At 39.4% G+C, this 23,693-nt stretch overlaps 1 protein-coding gene across 1 annotated transcript in view; it reads left to right on the top strand.

Annotated features, from left to right (window-relative positions):
* Positions 1-23,693, top strand: part of VPS35L (VPS35 endosomal protein sorting factor like) — a gene marked incomplete in the record, with an annotated part of 3,288,436 nt that overhangs the window by 1,543,885 nt on the left and 1,720,858 nt on the right. Inside the window, 2 exon segments of the mRNA XM_044089753.1 lie at positions 4,995-5,075; positions 19,754-19,816. Of these exon segments, the coding sequence (XP_043945688.1) occupies positions 4,995-5,075; positions 19,754-19,816 (144 nt within the window).

Genomic DNA, 23,693 nt, shown 5'->3' with positions numbered 1-23,693 from the left:
CCAGTGTGCCACCTAACAGCAGACCCTAAGGCAAGACAACGTACCCAACACTTTAGTCATAGGTGACTGTATAGTCAGGCACACTGATATCCCACTCACCAGGCTGAACAAGGAGAAAATTACAGTTAGTTGCCTGTCGAGTGCCAAGATCTGCCACATAAAGCATACACTCAAGTCACTCCACAACAGGTACAAATATGACTCTGTCATTGTCCATGTTGGAGTGAATGCCTTGAAATGTACATCCCTGGACTACATGAAAAGAGACATGGAAGAGCTCTTGGATCATGTAGCCCAGGCAGGTATGACCCTAGCCCTGAGTAGCATCCTGCCATCACCCAGAATGATACCACAGTATAAGGACAAAATGATTGATTTCAATAATTGGCTAAGCTTCTGGTGTCATTCAAAGGGGATCCAGTATCTGACTGCCTGGGATAACATGATCGACAAACCACGAAGCTTTGCAAGAGATGGTTTGCACCTGTCACCCCTGGGGTTCAGGTTACTGACTAAGGCTCTTGCCAAACCTGTAGTGCCTTTTTAGGCAAGGTTCAAAGGACAAAACTACCACCATAACAGGTACAAGCAAGCAAAATCTAAAGGTAATGCTACTCAATGCTAGAAGTCTAAACCTTAAGATGCACTCTCTCGAGACGCTCCTAAAAATGGAGAACATCGATATCTGTGCAATAACTGAGACCTGGTTCAAAGCTCCAGAGGGCACCCCTGCAATACCAGGCTACAACTCATACCACACTTTTCGGCCACCAAACCAGGACTGAAACACTAAAGGTGGAGGAGTGTCCATATTCACCAAGGATATTCACACCTCCAGGCTGGTTGCCCAACACAATGCATCTGAAATTCTCCAGGTGCAACTAACACTAGGTAAGATTGCAATCCAAATTGTAGCTTGCTACAGATCCCCCACCATGCCCCAGGATTCTCACTACACCTTTCTAAACATACTGTAAAATATTAAGATACAACCAAATACCCTAATACTGGGTGATTTCCACTACCCTGCCATTAACTGGGAAAACTACGCCTGTACCAACACCTTTGCTCAGCGGTTCTTGGAATTCATAACTCCCAATGCCCTAGAGCAACTAATTCATAGTCCCACCGGGGGTACCAGTATTCTAGACCTGGTCATTACCAACATGGGAGATTGATGCTCCACACCAGTGATCATCACCTCGTTGGTCAGGTCAGACCATAAGCTAATCACCCTAGACATCCACATCCCACCCCCACCCCCCTTTAAGGAAACCTCCATAAAAAACTTTTCCAAAGCCAACTTCATGCTTCTCAAGTCAGAAGTAACAAACATCATGAGACCCATGCAGATGGGAACTGGAAGTTCAACTGCTGAATCCTACACTAAGGTGCTGTACGAGCACATTCACTTGGTCCATCCACGAGTGAATGTGCTGTACGAGCATATTCACTCATGCATGGACCGAGCCATTCCAACTAGAACCAAGACGCTGCCCTCTAAAAAAAAGGAAGCCAATCTGGTAGTCCCCTGCCATGAACAAGCTGTACAACAGAAGTAAGAAACTGTTGCAGAAAAGAGGAAGAACCCAGGATTAAAAATACTCCCTCACCAGCCTCAGTAGAAAGCTGAGATCCCTCATAAAATCTTCCAAAGATTCCAAAGACAACCACATGGCATTCTATAGCTATGTCAAGAATCTACATGGCAGTACTCAGATCTGCTCTGAGCTACAGCAGAATGGCACTCAATATACTGATCCCAAGGATATTGCCTGTATCCTAGCAGATAGATTTATTGCCAACTTCACCCCCTTTCACCTCCTAAAGGGCCCATCTCAATACATTAAGAATGCCAAATTCCGGTAATCACAACCACTCAGGTAAAAAACGCACTCTCCAAAGCCAAGAATACAGCATCCATGGGACCAGACGACATCCCGGGCTGTGTACTGCATGAACTACTAAATGAACTGGCACCTCACCTATGTGTCACGTTTAATCATAGCCTCACCTCAGGATTCGTGCCCACAAAGTGGCGCACAGCTGTAGTCATCCCACTCCACAAGGGAGATCCACTTTGCATCTTGGGAACTACCATCCCATCAGTCTGACGAGCCTGATCTGCAAGGCCATGGAATGTATTATCATTGAACTTATAAACATAGACATTGGCAACCTTCAAACACTGGGTTCGTGAAGGGCCAGTCTTTCCTCCTGAACCTGATCAACTTCTTCGAATCAGTCTCCAGAGCCATGGACGAGGGTAAGGTGGTTCACACAGCCTACTTAGACCTTGCCAAGACTTTCGACACTGTCCTCACTCTGGAATCATAGATAAACTTACTAAGCTGAGCATTAATCCGTACGTCACTCGATGGGTAGCCAACTGGCTTACTGACAGAACACACACTGTAAAAGTAGCCGACTCCAAATCCAGCTCCAAACAAGTGACAAGTGGTGTACCGCAGGGTTCTACCCTGGGACCACTCTTGTTTGGCATCTACTTCTCTGAAGTACAGGCCAACACTAAGGGACTCTGGCTTACAAAGTTCACAGATGACTGCAAGCTGGGAGCCAGTATTGAATCCCCAAATGATGTGGATATGCTACAAAAGGGCCTTACCGAAACAGATGCCTGGTGCCAGAGCCATGGGCTCAAGCTAAAAGCCAAAAAATGTATAGTTGTCCCCTTTGGGAAAAAACATGTACCTGTGAACTACCACATAGGTGGCAGTGCACTAAACACCTAACGTGTGATAAGGGACCTAGGGACACAGGTGGACAGTGGTCTCACCTTTGATAACCATATAGCCACAACAGCTAGAAAATCCTTCTATGTGGCAAACCTCATCACTAAGGGCTTTTTCATCCAGAAAAAAGGTGGTCATTGTCCCTGTGTACTCATTCCTCATTAGACCCATTATAGAATACAATGCCCCATTTGGTATGTACCTCACAAGACATCTGCAACAACTAGAAAGGCCGCAGAAATACCTCACAAAAAGAATCACAGGCCTAAAGCAGATGCCTTATACTGACTGTCTAAAGAAACTCCAGCTATACTGTGTTGCATATCGCCTACTCAGAGGCGATCTCTGTCTAACATACAAGGCCATGTCAAACCCAGAGTTGCTGGACATGCTACACTTAAAGAAATCCCAATCCCTCCGAGCCACATGCTCCAGTGACCCTAACCTTGTCATCACGATGAATAGAACATACTGGAGGGATTGGTTCCTGACCCAGAGACTCTCCATACTCTGGAATAGGTTGCCCATGCATATCAGGCAGAGCGCCTCAATGGCCCTCTTCAAGAGGAACCTTGACGATTGATGGGAGATAGGAAATTCACCCCGGGATCACATCAGTAGCCCTGCTAGACAGGGTTCCAGGAAAGTAAATATTTTTGGGAAGCAATAGCCAAGAAATCATTATGGCTAGGCTTGTATAGGCCTTAGGGCCGATAGCCTAGTACCTACCTATGAACCTGTGAACAATTAATAACTAAAGCATTTATTAGACGACAACTATGACTTTAAGGGTAACCTCAGTGAATCTGTAACCCTGTCTAGACCATATTATAAAACCTCCATAGGTGAAAGAGCTTTTTCAAAACTTGGACCACTTGCCTTGAATTACTTTGCTGCAGGTATAAAGAAAGAGAATACATTTGAATGCTTTAAATCTGAACTAGAAGTGCAACTCTTAAAATAATCTGCTTGTACTTACTTCAGAGATAATAGTTAAATTAGGTGAAGTATGCCAACCCAGCTATACTTTTTCTTTTACATAGTCTGAGCTGCAAAAGATTAAAGTTTGTGTTTCAGTGATTGATGTAAATACCTTGGTTACTTTATGTAAATACTGAACATACAAACTGTGTAACATATAATTTTTCTTTGCTGCATCCTTGATGCAACATGTGTGTTCAAAACTTTGATGTCTTATATATTTCATCTTGCCCTAGTGGCCCGGGTCATGGCTGAAAAGGGTTTGCCAACCAGTCTACTTGTCTGATTAACAAAATTGAATTAAATAAATTGTGTTTTTCACAGTTCTTTGTGTCTGTGCATCTCTGACTTGGTTTATAGCCGAAAATGGTCCCGTTTCACTGACCTGGTTAATGAAGTAAATATTTTAAAAGCATACATAAATGCATTAATAGCTAGCTATGTAGCTAACCTGTACCACATTTTTCTCCTTTCCACTACCCTCTGCTTCTGCTTGTAACTTGTCTTCTGTGCTACATTGATTACTGCTTTGTTCATCACCTAACCCACTTCTGTCAAACTGTTTCTCAGTAGTTTGAACATCTTCCTTCCAAATCCTCCTTTAAGGGCAGTTACTGCCTGTAAACCCTTCCATTCCTATTAAAAGACTCCTGCAGCTTCTGCTTTAGCACATTCTCTAACCTTGTGTTCTTCAACCTAAGCAACTGCCCCCACCCCCACCCATTTGCAGACCTCTGTGTTAGTACTTTGTTACACTGTATCAGCCTTTCCATGCATCTCAGCTGCTTTGTTTTCCTCCCACACTTCCCAAGACAGAGCCATATTCTCTTTTCCTTTCATTCTTTCTGTTGTATTAACTTCCACAGCGCAACAATGAAAATCTGGCAGACTTTGAGTACCAGGTGCCAAGAAATGATAATAAAAGCTGACATAGAAGAACTGAGACTTGACAGAATATGGTGAAACTGCTGCAGAAAGGATTCTGTAAAAAAATAGAATAGTTTGCCTTATAAAGTGCTTGGAATTATTGACTGTTTAGATTTTCTAAGAGGAATTAGACATGTTTGTTTTGAATGATGACATTAAACATTGATGAATGTCTTTAAGTTTTCATGTTCACTATGTTGATGTTTTCAGTGCTATGTCATGTGGAGTGTTATTCAAATGGCTGCTGGCATTACATGTTATGTTGTAGTTATACACTGTCTTAGTAACTTCATACAAAGCAGCTCTAATGAATTGTGTTATTTTTTAATGCAGAAAAGAGAAATAAACACTGTATTGGCGGATGTTATTAAACATATGACTCCTGATCGTGCTTTTGAAGATGCTTATCCACAGGTGACCACAGTTTTTTTCCCGTTAAATAAACCTCTGCAGTTTTGTATTTAATAAATCCTGTTATCAGCTATGAAACTGGTTACATTATGATGCCTTTTTTTTTCTTTTTTGATGAGTAACAGGCTTGTTTACTTAGGGCAAATGTTCCAAACCGAAAGTGTCTCACTCTTAGATCAGAAGCTGCATATTTTTTTTTTTTAACAAGGAAAATATTTTATTTTTATGCCATTTAGTTTACTTTGTTTGCAGTCTTATTAAATGACTGTACATCACACATGGCATAGCTCTGTTCAGCAACTGCAGTATTAACTCAGCAGAAGTGGTATTTGTGCAAAGGATTGTCACAATTTTAATATGAATTAACTGTGCAGTATGCAGTGTCTTGCTATTTCCTTAATTTTGCAGATTTGATATGAAGTAAGTTTATATGTATAAAGAAATATGCTTTTCTTTGTTAAAAGTGAATTGACCACAGGTGTCTAGAAATATATCTAGATGTAATGCTTCATGTTAATGCTGTTTTGGCAGTCTTTTTTTATAATGTTTTTAATCAGATTCTACTTTTTGTGATTTTTCATCTTTAGACTTAACCTGACGTTTCTTTGCTGTTGGTGGTTGTGTCATATCTAACTTTTCTGACCAGGCCTGAAATGGTTATAGATTTTATTGCTGTACCCAACTTTAATAAAAGCAAAAAACACCACAGCATGCCAAACTTCTGAAACAAAAATACAGCAGCAACTAAAAACCAAAAAATGATTCACTTAACTTTTAAGTTACTCTATATTCCTTAGATGTTCTTACCATATAGATTAAGACGACTGGCAAAGAAATAATTTCCCAGCACCAGTTTTCACTATTTTCGTTACACTGTATGTGGAATGATTGGTTAAAGGAAATTGTTTAGCCCATGGATTGTAGTTTTAATATTTATGTTAAATGAGGGAATTGTCAGATTTGTCAATCAGACAACTAGTGTAGTTTCCCTCGCATCTAGAATCGAGTGTTTGTGCATTATAACCTAAAGCGGTCAGGGTGTTTGCATCAGCAGAAAAAAGTCACATAAGAAACAAAGTTCCTTCATCCTTCTGTCATTGCATATCAATTATAGCTGGAAAACCCTTCTACCATACCCAGTTAATTACAAAAGATATCTCCTCCAGGTCCAGGGGTGTCATAGACCACCTGTATTCTTCCATCATCAAGGTCAAAGTAAACTTTATTGATCAGTTACGCACAGCAGTGCAAGCTGAACAAAATTACATTGCTTTGGTCCCTATGCAAGACATAACAGTGCACTGATTCACTTCATAATCTCGAAATGCTGAAATATCGAATTTCAGTATCTCAAGACCATGAAGTTGAAAATCCAAATAACTGAAACCACAAAATTGCGAAACCCAAACTCCCGAAACCACAAAACTGTGAAAAGACACAGCACACACTATATAACACATACAAATACACACACCTCCCAACACTGTACAAAATGCAATACAACACACGCACACAACTAAACAAACACCCACACCTACCCTTACTATATGCAGGGGGGCAAGCCCCCCTGCACACCCCCCCTACTAATATATACTAACTCTAAGGTCGCACTACATTTCATAACACTGACAACCCAGCACCACACATTCCACACCCCCCACACACAAACACACATCACAGACATACAAACACCAACACTAACACACTCACACTCTGTTATTTTGCCTGGTCCGTGTGCAGTGGTCTGAATCATCGTTTTGTGTTTATCGTTAAACCCTGCATTGGGTTTGGTACTTTTTTGCTTGTTATACACTCACACTCTGACCTACCTACCCTAACCCACACATAAAACGTCCCAACACACAATCCCTCCCCAAAACCCTAAAATAAACAACATTCACCTAACGCGCTGTCTGTACCACGGGTTTGACATGGTCTGATTTGACATTTCCGGGTTCGCAATTTCCATCCATTCGACTTTATAGGCTCGAGATTCTGAAATTCGATATTTCAGGATTTCGAGTTTATAAAGTGTTTCCCATTTAACACATAGTTTGAATGACAGTAAGACTAATGCACATACAGTAATAATTAAAATATTAACAACACAATAGATTACAATTGGACAGGAAGACATTAGGCAATACTATGCTAGTAGGTATTGCAAGACTATGACTTCACATTGTGATTACTTAGAATATTGCACTTCATCAGCTGTAGTATGATATACTCTGATGTTTCTATTGTACATGTATGGAGTGGTGACTCACTTCTGACTATTGCACATTCAAGAAGTCATAGCATAAGAATCCAGGCCAACTGTGCCAGTTATTGAAGCAGTTTGCCAGAGTTGATTACTGTAGATGATACATCACAGCAAATAACATATTGATCTGATTATTCGCTGTCATGCCTGGCATTCAGCAGCCTTATGGAAAGAAGGAAGAAGCTCCTGTTCAGTCTAGCAGTGTAAGCTGTGATACCGCCTGCCCAAGGAAAGGCAGAAGTACACGTCATGGGCAAGTTGAGTGGGATCGTCGATTATCTTCCTAGCCCTTCTCACACACTGAGTCTAATGCAGATCATGCATGGATGGGAGCGAGGAACCAATTATTTTTTTCTCTGTCCTCACAACCCTGAGGAGAGCCTTGCGGTCAAATGCTTGGCAGTTACCATACCAAACTTTGATGTTATTTGAGAGGATGCTCTCGGTGGTCTCCCTGTAGATGGCTTTGAGGATGGACTGAGACAGGTGTGCCTTCCTCAGTTTTCATAGGAAGTACAGACGTTGTGCCTTCTTCATTGTGTGGCTAATATGAGTCGACCAGAATAGGTCATCTGAGCCAATCATTAAGCCAGTCATAGAATATAGTGCACCATTTGAAAAGCACTACTCTAAATACCTTGCCAAACTGGAAGGGCTGCATTATTTTCTAACTGAAAAAATTAAATGACTGAGTTCCTTTAGTGATCCAGAGTAACTTAAAATCCATTCACTTTTTTCTCTTTCATACTGGCTTCTTCTTCTTCTCTGACTCACCTTCATAAGCTGTGTAAGACTCCTAGCAGACCGTCATATAAGTTCTGGTAATACTAAAACACTCACTGCAAAGACCTCAGCCTTCTTTGTTTGGTTCTGAGTAATGAGACTTATTTTTGCTTACATGGGACACTTTTTTTTAAGTATCCTCATTCCCTTTTCCAGAGGACCCTGCCACATGATTTTACTACCAGTATCTGTTCAATGGTGCTGCGGTAGCGTTGTCGCCTCACAGTTAAGACATTGCCCTTTCGATTCTCAGTTAGAGTGTCTTCTGTGTGGCGACATGCTTGAATGGGCATTCCTTCATTGAAGGTTGTATGTTAGGCCCGGCAAGCCAGCACGTAAAAATCTACTGCCAATCATTAGCGGACCGGAGTTCTGCTGTGGCGACCCCTAACCGGGAAAAGCCGAAAGACACAAACAAATCTGTTCAGTCCATTTGTTCGAGAACAGTGAGAGTCCTGTCCACCCATTCATTCCTGTCTAAGGAGCCCCTTCAGCCCCTTTTTCCACAGTGGCAAGATTTGAGTGAGTTAGCTAGCAGGTTCTGAGGACCTGCTTCCCCTCATTGGCTCCTTTGAGCTCCATAATGCTGTCCATCACTTAAGGGAAGCATTTGCATCTCCATGTACATATAATATTCACTGGGTTGCTGTATGAAGCTAGCACAGTGTATCACAACATGTGTTGTCTAGGCTTATGCTTCATGGGTGCATCACCCATTGCTCCCAGTAGGTGTCATCCAAGTGGCACTCACTTCCTCCAGGATGGTTGAACCAGTAGCAACTGATCACTTTTGTCCACCTCAGCTCATCCCTTCCAGTACCCACACCAGGATTCAGACTTGGGTCTTCTTCCAGTACCCATACAACTAATCAGACTTCTATCTTCTTGGTGGTGGCCTCTCTGAGTATAGAATAATGATTATAGGCACTGTTACATGGGGGAACAATATTGCCCTATAGCATTCCGAAGAAGTGACTGGTCTTTAACAACTTGAGCAACAGAAAGTGGATTCCCTTTGAATGGTTTTCTTTTGTGCATATGCCATCCTCCTCTTCCATTCCCCTTAGTATTTTAGCAAACTGTTTCATCTTCCTAGGCAGGAACATTAGTTTTTTATTGGCATTCTGCCCTGATAGCATCTCTTTGTAATAACAGTACATATTGGATATGATCAAATGAGGTTGTTTACTCAGTATTGGGGGGGGGGGGGGCACTGTTTGCAAGATATTAAGAAAAGAGCCTAAACTGTGTTTATGTAATAGGTCAGCCTCAGAGATATGCTTGGTCAGTGTTCCTTACTAAGTAGTACAATTTTGTCATTAATGTGAATACAATTTTACTTTGTATATGTTTGTTTGTGATGCAGATATGATGTATCCATGTGTTTTGTGAAGCTAGCATAAGGAACAGACCCCCTAACCACCATGTACAAGTCTTTGTTTACTATTGGTACATATATGATATTCATTTGTTAATTTGTGGCTTTGCATATGTGTTTTTTTCATATTTTCAGTATGCTGTAATGTTTCTTGTTGTAAACAGTAACTAGCCTTTAAGTGCTGCAAAACAGTGTTTGACCATTGTGAACTTCTGATGTTTTGCCCTTTTTTGATCTGAAAGTCTGATATGAATTTCAGAAGATGTTAAAGAGTTGCTAGAGGGAATTTTTGTGTTGGGCACCCTGCGATGCAGTTAACAGTAGAACTGTTGCCACATTTTTTCTCCAACTAAAATCAATTTTTGTAGACCCACTTCACTGAATTTTAATAAAAGATTATCTATTTGGCTACACCGCATCTCCTCAGAGTTAAAAGCCTTGTAATGAAGTGCGGTTAGACAATTTAAATAAGTTGCCTTCCTTTTTTAGCCAACTCGATTTAAATTGTTAAATTATGTTGTTTTGATGCTTAACTTGGATAGCAATGTTTACATGATTTTTTTCATGCATTTGTGCTTGGTTGTGATTATTTTGTGGTGATCTTTGGATTTAATAATAGTTATTTTACCTTTTCCTTTTTGTAATTGTTAAACCTACTAAGTCCATCATTTTTGTTTATTATCTTACCTGTTCACCATTCTTTTTTAACATACAATCTGAATTTGTGTGTCTTTTTAACTAGGTTGCGACTGAAAGGGGAATTATGTAGTCCAGCTCACGTACCTGTAAAATAAAATAAAATATAATAACATTTGTTACTGCTGTGCTTTCTTACCTTCTAAAAAGTTAGTTAGGCATGTGAGTGAAGCAGACATAAAACAATATGAACCTCTCATTACATGCCACACTGCTGACACACTTCTAGGGTTCATTGAAATCTTTGATGACACATTTCATTTCCTATTGAGATTATCCCTGCTGATTCCATCCTGGTGGTCTGTTGTGAAGACCATTTTCTGTCTCGAGGTCACTGTGGCCATACAGTTATACCACCAATGGAATTGTGCTTGTATTGCCCCTTTTTGAAGTTATAGTGGTATATATAGTTCTACCTAAATGCTTCCTGAATGTATGCCTTCACACAAAAGCACACAAAGCTTTCTACACTTGATGGTCTTTTAATTAGTATTGTCACTTGTTTGGACTTCTCTCTGTTGAGGGGACAGTTAAGTTTAAGTCCTCTGTCCTGCACATACATGGTGGTGAGTACATTAGGCATAGAAACAAACAAAAGAAAGTCCCTGGATCCACATAGTTATGGTTTCTTTGGGTTAAGTAGTCTGTTTAATTAAATGAACGGTTTTGTCTTTCAAGCACAGAACTCACCATCCATTTAGTTGCCTTGTTGCTATTGGGAGGGTGGACCCCAGATTGCTTGTAGGGGTATCCCTTTGGTCATGTGGGCATTGTTAGAAAGGGATAAGAGCAGTTATTTCCCTGTAGTAGTCCTTAAAATATGATGAATTGCTGTAAGTTCATTCTAAGTAAGGCCCTCTTACTTTACCACTCAAGGCTATATCACCTTAATGTCAACTGTTGGCAACACCCATTGTCCACATTACCCAGTTAAATCACACATCTTATAAAATGCTCCAGTTAGCTGCTACACTTTACCCTCCCCCCAAATAAAACACTCCTCCTACCATACGTCATAACATTACTATTTTTAATGTACGTTGTTTACTTTCCTTACTGTTATTCATTCATCTCTGTAGACTACATGGGTTTATAAAGTGTATAGTAGCAAACAATTATTTTCATCCGCCTCAGTAACTACATACATGCTACTTTAAAGATTCTTCACAGAATGTACCACACATTGCAACCCACTCCAACCCCAGCATATTCAAATCCTTATAAATTCCACACTGCTAATGTGGAACTTATAAGTAATTAATTTGTGTCACAAGTACTACTCTAATTAATCTTTTTGTATGTAATTTCTTCATTGTGGAAACATTCACATTAATCCTTGATCTTACCAAACTGCATGATTTTATTATTTCTATAGAGACTCACCATTAGACCATCAACTTTTGGAGAAAAATATGTTTGTTAAAAATGCTAGAGCATAAGCAGCAATACCTCAGAAATCCATGCCTGGTTTCATATTTTATCCCGTAATATAGTTCCCCTTAAACAGTGGGTTAAAATCTAGTATTATTGATACAGAAGTAACATCATTAAGCTGCAGTACATTCTGAGTTGAGAGGAATGGAAAGGCTTCTAATTCCTGTCATCTTCACCAGCTCCATATGCCACCATCAGCAGATGTTGATTGTATTACAGTTTTTCTAAACATTAACATGTTTAGATAAATTGCATGATCTTTCTACACCTACCATTACTGGTAACTCTTTCTTTTCTAGTCCACCTGACCTTCCTTCCCTGCCGCATACTTGCAGACCATATTCTCTCACCACAAAAAAATGCTTTTCATCTTCTCAGCCAATCACCATAAACTGGGCCTAACACAACCCTCCGACACTCCACCTCACCTCCTTCATTCATTACTTTAAACTTAAAACTCAAACTCTACAAACTTTAAAACAAAAATATACTTAAAAAAAACCCTGTAACCCATACCCCCCGCCATACACCTGATATCCTATCAAATTAACATTAGATGGTGAGATGAGGAGGACCTGGGGGATTGTGTGGCATGGCTAAGCAAATCATGTACAGATTTAAGTTGGTTCTGTATGTACTCTGGAAACCTGTGGACTAGTCACTGAAGGTAGGAGTTCCACAGCAGCAATGAAAACATTTTCCATTTCAAGCCCCTTTCCTTGTCCCATAATGCACTGCTCTCAACTAACACTCTACATCTCATTGCTGCCTTACTGCTTCAGCACCTTCTCTGAGCTAGCTTGTGTGTTTTTTTTTTTTCTGGGAAAGATGTTGGTTTACTGTACAGTAGTCTTATAGAGTTAGTAGTCAGTTGTTTGTAGCTTGAGTTACATTTCTCACTACTTTTTCTGCACTGTTCCTGAGCTTTTTACCTCTCATACCCTCCCTGTCCCCTGTTAACCAAATTTAAAAAAACTCTCTTCTAGTCTGTTAGTATTGTGTTGTAAGTAGTATAGGCACTAATGCATATTTCCGAGTGCATTCCTTTTGTAATGTAAGAATTTCTGACTGACATAGGGTTGCCACCTTTGTTATAGGCAGAAAAGTTACCAACATCAATATCCTTTGCTCTACTGTGTGCTTCACCAATTTCAGTAAGTGTGCACTGATTGTTTGAGTAAATTATCATGCTAGCAACAATTTTGAAGCAGTAGTATATAATGTGCATAATGCAACAGTTGGGAAAATATATAGATATTCTGCAAATGCTTAACATTATTTTATAGGATTGTTATTCTTACATCAACCAGTATATTTACTGAAACTGTAACACCAGATAAGTATGGGGGGGGGGGGGGGTGAGGGAGTCCAAAATAATATGATATGATGAGAACAGAAAGAGCAACTACTTTTTGTTCATTGTTTCCTACAGTGTATCTTGTGAATTTTCTTGCTAATACCATCACTATTATGTATTTACACTGAAGCCAAAAAAATGTATGCATTCTTACTACAGAGAGCAGTAAGTGCATCTCAGATGTTTTATTTTACTTTATTAAAATAAGACTAAGACTTTAGGTTTTGTGTACATCTACTAAGGTGCATCATGAGGAGGCTTCACTTGATCGGTTTAATTGTCTGCTAGTGGTCACATTTCCTCTGACCAAGTTTGTTAGTAAAAATAAACAGTTATGCTTTGCTGATAACATAACTGCAACTAGGAAATACATGTGAAACAGTGTGCAGCTTGGGAAATGTGTTTTCAGAATGGCATAAAATACCTGACAAGTGCTCATGAAAACTAAATTTTTTGACCGTCAAAAAAAAATGTTTACATGTGGCAACACTGGAATTAGTGATTGATAAGGATGGAGTTGGGATACACAATGGCTTCTGCTGTAAAGTATGCAAGTGGGGGTGGGGGGGGGTTGGAGACCAACTTTTTCTAGCTTTTTAAGTGATCCCCACACTGGCAAAGAAGTAACCACAGAGAATTTGGGGGGAGGATCTACAGATTGAGGAAAATATATGTCTTCTGTGGTTATAGCAGGTGAGATTGCATATTTGTCAAGTTGTAAGCTGAGGTTTTGAGAGTGGGTTAAAAATACTTCCCAGAGTTACACTGTTGTGTAACTTTGGAAGAATTGTTGTGGGTTATGCCTAAGTCTGGCTTGATGTGTGTGAAAGAAGTGCCTTTCACCTTTTATGAGCTTGGACATTTTTATGTACTACAGTTAAATAGTCAGGCAATCTTATTATTATAAATTTTCTTGATGTAGTCATGCTGGAACATAAGCGGTTTTATTGTACACTCACACTTGGCAAAGTTTCCACTTTTTTTACTCTGTGTGACTCCATGATATTTAGAATAGCTTCTTAGTGATAGGTCCCAGTGTGGATTGCATGAAAATGTATATGCCTACTGGTGATATAGTGATCTGTACTCTACTTACTCTAGAGTGGGATATTGGTGCAGAAACAGTACGTCAAAAGGTCAAATGGTGCTCAACCCAAACCAAGGTCCATGACGATGAAATCATTGAGTTTTCTCCTTTGACATAGTCATCAACCTTAGAGTTAGTTATAATTATGTGTGCGTGGGGGGGTGCAGTGGTTTGGGGGCATGTGACTTATTTCTTTTGTTCTTACTGTTTTGGGTTAGTGCTATTAGGTGCACTGGCTTTCATCTGGATATCTTTGGTTCCTTTGATTTGTCTGCGTCAGACACTAGTGCCTTAATGGGTGGCCGCGGTGGTGCAGCGGTTAGCGTTGCTGCCTCACGGCAAGAGGTTCTCCAGTTAGATCCTTGGCTGGGGTGCCTTCTGTGCAGAGTCTGCATGTCCTCCCCTGTGGTCACGTGGGTTTCCTCCGGGTTTTCCGGTTTCCTCCCACATCCCAAAGACATGCTGTAGGTGGATTGGACACTCTAAATTGGCCCTAGGTGTGAGTGTGTGTGCCTTCTGTGGAAGGTTGGGCGCCGGGCTGGCAACTTAACACTGTAAAACTCCACTGCCAATCATGGGCGGACAGGTGATCCGCTGTGGCGACCCCTAACCGGGAAACGCTGAAAGAAGTAGAAGAATGTTTGTTAGTGTCTTTTGCAGCAGAATGTGGGTCAGAGTGGTACGGAACGGGTTATTGGATTTGTTTTTAGAGTTGATATACATTAGAAAAACTGGAACTCCCTTATATTAATGGTCTGGTCTTTCTGTAGTTATGTTGCGTTTTGACTTTGCCATGTGACCAGATAATAACTGGGTGATAATCACCAATACTTAATGACATAACACTACTTTCAGTGACCTAGATGCAGGCCTTTACATGTGTAGAAAAAGACTTTTAATTCTGTTGATAACCATAACTAAACAGCAATCTCTTATAGATTTCTTCCTCTACAGTTTGCACAAATTTCAAGTTAACAGGTCATTACAAGGGAAGTATGATAACACACTTTCTTCTGTTTCCTCTTCTAGTTCCGGAGTACCCCAATGATCCCGTCTTGGCCATTATATTTTTCCTGATTCTTATTAGCCCATTTCCCTTTGACCTTCACAACATTGATATGGTATTGTAAACAGAAGACTTCTTTGACTTAAATCTTCATATAACGGCGCAGTCATTCCATGTTCTCTTCAAGAATACCTTAATAACATTTAGACCCATTAGCAAAGAAAATAACAGACTCAGAAATTCAAGGAAATAATTGGTATGGTAATCAAGAAAAGTTGACTTTATTTGCAGATGATATTTTGTACCTGATAAATCCTGAAGGAGACGTGTGAGTGTGTGTATCTATGTGTGTGTGTGTATATATATATATATATATATATATATATATATGTATATTATGTATGTGTGTGTGTGTGTGTGTGTGTATGTGTGTGTATGGGTTTGGCAATACCCATATGTACCGAGACACGGTAAGATGTAGTATTATATTTTTGCCAAAACATTGCATGGAAGTGGGTAGTCAAGGGTAAAAATATTTTTTCACTTCTGAATACTAGACATAGGAGGAATTCTAGGTAGGTGATCACAGGGACCATAAGAGGCCTAGCCATTAACACCTTTAAGTGGATACACTTAAAAGTTTTTGCCACCTTTTACAAGTACTTAATAGTGCCCATCTCCCAAATCAAGCAGGACCATACATGATAACCTTTTTAAGCATCTTTATTGAAGTTATGGAAACACTTGACTAATGGTTGTTGGTTGTATGCAATCATACATTTATATAAATGAACGCAACCTATGTTGACTTATTCTGACATACACGCATTATACATCACATATATAATCTTCTGTACAGTCATTGTCAATCTAGCATTACATAGCTCACTCAATTCCTACCTTCTCTTAAAGCTCATTCCTCCTCCAAAACATTATTCTGCTAGTGTTGTTCCTACAATTCCTATTTTTCTATATAATTTGCTCTTGCATTTTTCTAAAGATCCCACTTACAGTTCTATTATCTCTGTTACTGTATTCACTAATTATAGGGTTGCCATATACTTTGATTTCCAGTTTCTCGTAATTGTTTTTTTAATTGTTACATTTACTTAATAGTGCCCATCTCCCAAATCCAGCAGGACCATACATCCTGTATCCTAGCTAAAAAAATAGTTTCCTTAGTTGTACCAAGTTGCTCATTCAATATTTCTCACAGAGTAGTCCGTAGGTAGTTTTTAAAGCCTGTCATCTCATTACATTCTGAAAATTATTTTCCCATTTACCTCTTTCTTCCCTGTCACACCTCTAACATGTAGAGTCTACCTGAGGAAAAATTCTTTGGAGTCTACTTGGGGTATAAAAATACAAATGCAAACACTTGGAAGCAAAAATTGTAAATATTAAACTGTATTGCTTATTTAGGAGCCATGCATATATCCTCCCATTGTTTGGGAATTGTTTATCAATGTCTATTCCCAATCTTTTCTAACCTCCTGTAATTGAGTCCTGTATTTATCATGCAGTATTTTATGTGCTGTACCAATTATCTCATTTTTTTTAACAGCAGCTTCTGTTCTAGATTCAATAAAAAAACTCTTAGCAGTGCTGGTCTTTTCATTTAGGATTCCCTTTCCATTTGCCTGTACTCTTGACATCAGTCCTTGCTAAGGGAAGGCAGTCTATAGCCTGCGGTCCAGATGTATCCTTGGCCTCTTCATATTCTGTTACCTTTCCCTCTCTAATTATTTGCTCCCAATACCTTGTTTCATTTGCCAATTTTCTCCAGTAAATTCCTGTCCCCTCTTGCCTGTTCCTTGTACCACTAATTCCAGTCATGCCTATCGGCAGAATCTTCTTACTCCATTCCCAGGTTGGCTTAGTGCTGAGAACGCTTTCTGCTACTTTATCAGTTTATTATTCTGGATGGCTACTGTTATTCTCCTTAAAGATCTGCATCCAAAATCCCACTCTCTTCTTATTTCTTGAGCTTCGTCTCTGTTTCATCATCATCCCTTTCCACTTTGAATTATAGCTTTCTGCTTCTGCTATGTATAGGAGCCTTAATTTTGTAGCTCTAAATATCCCTTCAAATCAGGTAATCTCGATCCACCTTGTGTTGTTGGAAGGATCAACGTATCTTGCGTGAGTCTTAACCTCTTCCTCTTCCAGGTAAAATCCTTCAACTTTTCATTAATTACTATCTGCAATTTCTCCTCTGGTTGATAAAAATATGCCTGACCTGTATATAAAATTAAAGTAAGTAAAAACATTTTCACTTCTTGTATCGTGCCATCCATGTCCATAAACAAGAACTTTCCATTTCCTCAGTGTTTGTATTATCTTTTGTTTAGTTTCTTCCCACATATCCTTAGTTGCCATAACAGAATCCTTTGTAACCCATATTCCTAAGTACTTCATTTTATCATGTTTGCATAAATATGGGTATTGATGAACCAATTTGTATGTGGATGCATAGTTTACAGCAATAGCCTTGTTTTATCTTCATTAATTTTATATTCTGAAAAGACTTGAAACTGTCTCAAAATGTTCTACAACACTGAGATGTTCTTTAATGGGATTTATCAGGTAGAGAATAGTATCATCTGCAAATAAAGCCAACTTTTCTTGATTGCAGTACCAATTATATACTTGAATTTCTGAGTCCCTTATTTTATTACCAATGGTTCTAAATATAACACACATAAATGGGAAAGAGGACACCCATGCCTGGTTCCCTCTACTGAAACAGAACTTATCAGAGAGGAAACACCCCCCCCCCCCACCAACTTCAGTTTTTCCTCCAGTCCCTCGTATATCCTCCTAATCAACCTTATCATTTTATGGGAGAATGCAATTGCTTCCATTGCCTACTCATAAAATCCCGACTTACTCTGTCAAAGGCTTTCTGTGCATCAAGACCCACCAGCAGTAACGATATTTTCTTACATGCTGCTTCCCTCTGGATCATCATTGTTCTAAAAATGTTGTCAACTGTTTGCTTCCCCTCCACAAAACCCACATTGATCCATATCGATCAGGCATTTGCCATTCTTTTAGCCATTATATACATAAACACTTCATGGTTTAGAACCAGAATGGGCTTATATGAAGCTGGAGCTGATGGTTCTCTACCATGGTTAGGTATTACAGATGCCACCACTTACATACAGGATGTTGGTGCTTCTCCTTTTAAAATACTGTTCAGATCTTTAGCACTTTCTTCCTTCCTAGCTTCCAAGCTTCCTCAGGAATACCATCTGTTCCTGGGGACTTGGTTATATACAATACCATTTTTATATCATCTCCTCCTAACTTAACTGTTAGTAATTGAGCCTCGTCTACCTCTAACCTTGGCATATTTAAGTCTTCCATAAACACTTACATTTTTACTTTTTTTTTTTTATTTCCTCATTTCCCTGTTTTATACATATTTTCATAAAATTTCCAAAATATTTCTAGGACCTCTACGGGACTACTGGTTATTTTCCTTGTTATAGGCTGCCTTTGCTTGGCAACAGCCCTTTCTACTTTGTTTCCTGAACCATTGTGTTAAAAGCTTTTGTACGCTGGGGTTAAAAAAAACAGTTGCATAACAGCAATCTTTCGAAACTCATGACCTTCACAACATTGATATGGTATTGTAAACAGAAGACTTCTTTGACTTAAATCTTCATATAATGGCGCAATCATTCCATGTTCTCTTCAAGAATACCTTAATAACATTTAGACCCATTGGCAAAGAAAATAACAGACTCAGAAATTCAAGGAAAGAATTGGTATGGTAATCAAGAAAAGTTGCCTTTATTTGCAGATGATATTTTGTACCTGATAAATCCTGAAGGAGACGTGTGAGTGTGTGTATCTATGTGTGTGTGTGCTTATATATATATATATATATATATATATATATATATATATATATGTATATATATATATATATATATATGTGTGTGTGTGTGTGTGTGTGTGTGTGCGCGTGTGTGTGTGTGGGTTTGGCAATACCCATATGTACCGAGACACGGTAAGATATGTAGTATTATATTTTTGCCAAAACATTGCATGGAAGTGGGTAGTCAAGGGTAAAAATATTTTTTCACTTCTGAATACTAGACATAGGAGGAATTCTAGGTAGGTGATCACAGGGACCATAAGAGGCCTAGCCATTAACACCTTTAATTATTGAGGTAGTCCCTTATTTTCTCTTTAGCACTCTCTGCGCTTCTTTTTGCTCTGTGAGATTCCCCCATTCTGCAATAATTTAACTCTGTCAGTGCTTCTAAATAATTCTTGTTTCTTTTTAACCATGCCTCTTTTTCTTTTATTTGTATCCTGTTTTTAAACTCCACTTTTATTTTATCCCACTCTCAAGCAATTTTTTGTAGAAGAAATTTCTATCTTCACTAATAACTCCCGAATAATTTCCACTACCCATTGTTTAAATTCCTCTCTATTTAACAGCTAGGTGGGGCAGCTCCAGTGTCATGCAGAATGTATTTTTGTTGAGACAGTTAAGTTGAGTGGTAAGAAGTAACAAATTTAACAAAACAAGGGACTGCTGAAGTGTTAGTATGTGTCTAGATCAGTATGTCACTGTTAATATTTCATATCCCCTTTCTGCATGGTTTTGTTGTGCTTCTGACTTCTTACTTATCTTATTTGTCTTTTATTTTTCAGCTTCGGTCTATAATTCAGAAAATCCTAGATTACTTCCATGATTTTTCCATTCTTTTTTCAGTGGTAAGTTTGTACATTTCTTTACGCTTATAGTTCACAAAATTTTGCAAATTGATTAGGTTGGCTTAGGACAAGTAAATGAAGTCTGACGCTGTTTCTTTGTTATACCTCTCCACACAATACATTCTGTTGGTTGTAACATAGCGATTGTTGAGAGAAAATGTCCTTATTCCTCTCCCTAATTTGCAGCTTAAGGAAATGTTTAAAAGTTGCTGTAGTTACTGGAAAAAGTTATCAGGGACTGTCATTAATGAATCCTCTGGTTGACTTCATCTTCTCCATCACTTTGTATGCTTTGTTTTTTTTTTCTGTGAAGACCTCATGTTGGATATGTTCTTGATTGTTGGCATGTGCTGTGATGTCATGCCATAACTACATAAGTATAGCCAGCTTCTCAACCTAAAAGTTCATTTTGGCCATTTACATAGCTCAGGTCTTGATCCTGATGGTGAAGTTCCCATATTAATTGTCTGTATTTAAGAGAACTAAGTTACCCAAAAGCTAGCAAATTACTAGTCTTCAACCACAGCACACTTTCTTATATTGTACTGGAAAGGAATATGATATTAAGCACTGCCAGAAGTGCTTGTGTTAAAATCCTAGACATTGCAACTGGAGAAGCTCCTGGTCTGCAATGCCACAAGGAGTATGACCTTGTTTGAAATCTTGGTAACCAAAATCACCACTACCATTATAGAAAATACAAACACAGAACAACAGGGACCACTCCATTGACTATCTTAATAATCCAAAGTTGACCTGTGTTATCTCGGATATGAATGAGACTTTTTAATGGTTGAAACTTACACGGGCAGTGACTTTAACTTTTGACCAGCACGTATCAATTGTTATAAAGAAATTCCTTCTATATTGCAAAATTTACAAAACAAAGAGATTGTGTCTAGATCTAGGAATGTCTTTGTCTCCTTTACTAAGCCCTCATCAGACCACTCATTGAGTATAATGCCCCCTTTGACAGGTATCTGTCCAGGGGTCCACTTTATAATTTCGAAATACTGAAATCCCGAATCTCAGTATTCCAAAATCACAATCCTGAAAGCTCACAAACGTGAAAATAGAGAATTATGAACATCACATTCCCGAAGTATCACAATACCGAAAATCCGTACTGCGGCATCTTTTTTTGTTTTTTCTGTATCCCTCCACCTCTGCGTAACACCAGGTAATGAAAAGAGTCACTCAGTAGTGTATCATAATGGCAAATGTGTAATGTTCCATTCCAATAGCATACAAACACAGTATTCTGGTACTCAGGTTTGTAAAGCCCTAGCGATAGCCTTCAGAAACTCCATGGTTGTATATTCCTCCCTATGTGACAGTATACTTTCAAATTGCGCATGTCTTCTCAGTACCCTACATCTTTTCAGTGTGGATGGACACCCAGTAGCAAGGCGGTTCCGTAGCTCATCCACCCTATCCTGTTCCCTCGCTAATGTTCTCATCAGTACTGACAGGTCAGTTACCTTGGCACCCAATAAACATTTCAGTTGTCGATGCCAAGCCTCAACTGAATTTTGCATTCGGGGCAGGAATAGGGAGTTCAATTCATGCACCAGAACCCTACTGGAAATAACAGTGGAAAACAAGAGACTGCAGCAGTTCTGGTGCTAAACTGCTTCTTCCATCCTAGGACATACCAATCACCAAAATACTTGATTAATTCTTTTCCCTCTGGAGGGTATGTCTCTTTCAAGTCTAAATATGCCTGTACAATGTCGTCCTCTGGCAGAAATGCAAGTGCTATGAGGCACTTAATGGCTATTTGGAAAGAGATATTAGTATTGTATAAATGAGCTAATCCCAATTGTACCTTGTGCCATGCATTCCTACCAAAATGAAACAAGCACCCTTTTGACTTCACTGCATTGATATTGACCCTAATGCTCTTAATTGCGACAACTTCAAAGTCGCACAGCACATATCGCAGTGAGGTGTCAAAGCCCTGGTCTTCCAGTAGATGAAATACACTGTCCCACATTGCCCCACATTGCGTGGTATGCCTTAAGGAACTTTCTACCCATTAAACAATACAGTAGTGGGACTGATGTACTATATCCACCACAGCAGAGTAACCCGTGGATACTGTAGAGCTGTCTACAGATGACACTCTTGTAAAAGAAGGTGCTATGCAGCAACCAAATGGTGTCACGGCTGAGGTCGTACAGGTTATTGACTGTACTGAACACTATCACAATGTTGTCTCCAGTAGCATCTACTACCCGTTGGATGTTTAGTGTACATAAATTGAGGCTAGCCCTTGCTGTTGTTTTTGTACCTTTCCTGCACACCCTTCCCACTTGCTGTAACAATGCTCATGTGGTCGGTAGATCTGGGACTACATCTATAGATGTGGATGCTAGTGTGTCCTCTACAAGTAGGCATGGGAATCCCTGGAGACAGCTGCCCTGTGCTTCAAGTCAGCACACATGCTATACCTCTCCATCTCTGTCGGGTCACCACTATGGTTATGTGCTGCTGACTTACACACCTTTTCTCCAGTAGGTACGTGACTTGTTATTAACCTATGTTTGCATTTCATAGCTGTCTTCCACTTACAACACCAGTAGTGTTTGTTACGTCCTTTCATCTCCAAATGGTACACATATCCATCTATTATCAGGACTTTCTTCCCTTTTTGTGAAACTATAGTTTCATACATGGCTCCTATACTTCCGGGTGAGGGAAAGCAGGGAGGCACCATTGCAGTTTGGTACGACATACAGCCTATTAGAGATGTCCTGCATGTTTGTATTGCATTCTTGGGGTTATGACTCAGGATAGTGAAGCTTCGCATTTATGAGCGTTTGGGATTGTGATTTCAAAATACTGAAATTTGGGATTTAAGTATTTCAAAATTACAAAGTGGACCCCTGTCCAGACATGCAAGAAATGAAACTCGCACAGAGGTACCATACTAGAAGAATACAGGGCCTAAACTACTTGTCCTACATAGAGTGACTCAAAGCCCTGTTACTATACTCAATATCATACAGACTGCTAAGAGGTAACCTGTGTCTGGTTTATAAGGCATCCTCTGACCCAATAGTGATGGATATACTGCAAGTCAAATGGAATTAGAAGTTCTCAGTCTAGGGATATAAACCTCTTCTGCAACATCAACAGAACTCTTTGGAGGGATAGATAAATCTCACAGGTACCACTGCTCTGGAACAGACTACCCATCCACATAAAACAAAGTTCATCCCTGTCCATATTTAAAATGTAGCTTGGATTTATGGATGAGAAACAGAAAATTTACCCCAGGACTGCCCGCTGTACTACTAATGGACAGAGGTATCTCCTAAATGCTTTATCCCAGGAATTGGTCCCCTCAAATTATCTGTGGTATGATCAGAGTAATTCTTATTTGGGGTAATATATAACTATCAACCACAGGATGGATAAGGCCCATCTCTAACTAAATGGGAAAGTTCAGTTCGAGCGCAAAAAGGGAAATTGGCTAGTCTTAAAATGGCCCTCAAGGGTAGCTAGCATAGTACTTAACCTATGAAAACTTGTCCCACACTGATAAGTGGAAAGTTCTTACACACAGCTCTCAGTCACAGTTGAAACACAATCACAAAAAAAAAAAAAAAAAATTTAAAGCTCTGAGGATAGTCTTGAGCATACAGCTGCTGTGGATTAGTCCACCAATTAAATAGTTCCCTGGCTTCTGCATATGCTAATTTTGACAAGAAAGGCCATGACTTATGCCAGTTCTCCATTATGAGGGATAGAGAGGAGGTAGACATGTGACTTCAAACTTGGTGGTGGTGGGGCTGTTTTTTATATGATCAGTGAGCCCACATTGATTAGTTGGAGCTTGAGGGCATCTGGTGTCATGTTGTGGTCCTTGAGT

The sequence above is a fragment of the Protopterus annectens genome, chromosome 12.part0, assembly GCF_019279795.1.
Source record: "Protopterus annectens isolate FY-2018-M chromosome 12.part0, PAN1.0, whole genome shotgun sequence".
Taxonomy (NCBI): Eukaryota; Metazoa; Chordata; order Ceratodontiformes; family Protopteridae; genus Protopterus; species Protopterus annectens.
Note: the sequence above shows the minus strand (reverse complement) of the source record. Positions and strands in the feature narration are given on the sequence as shown.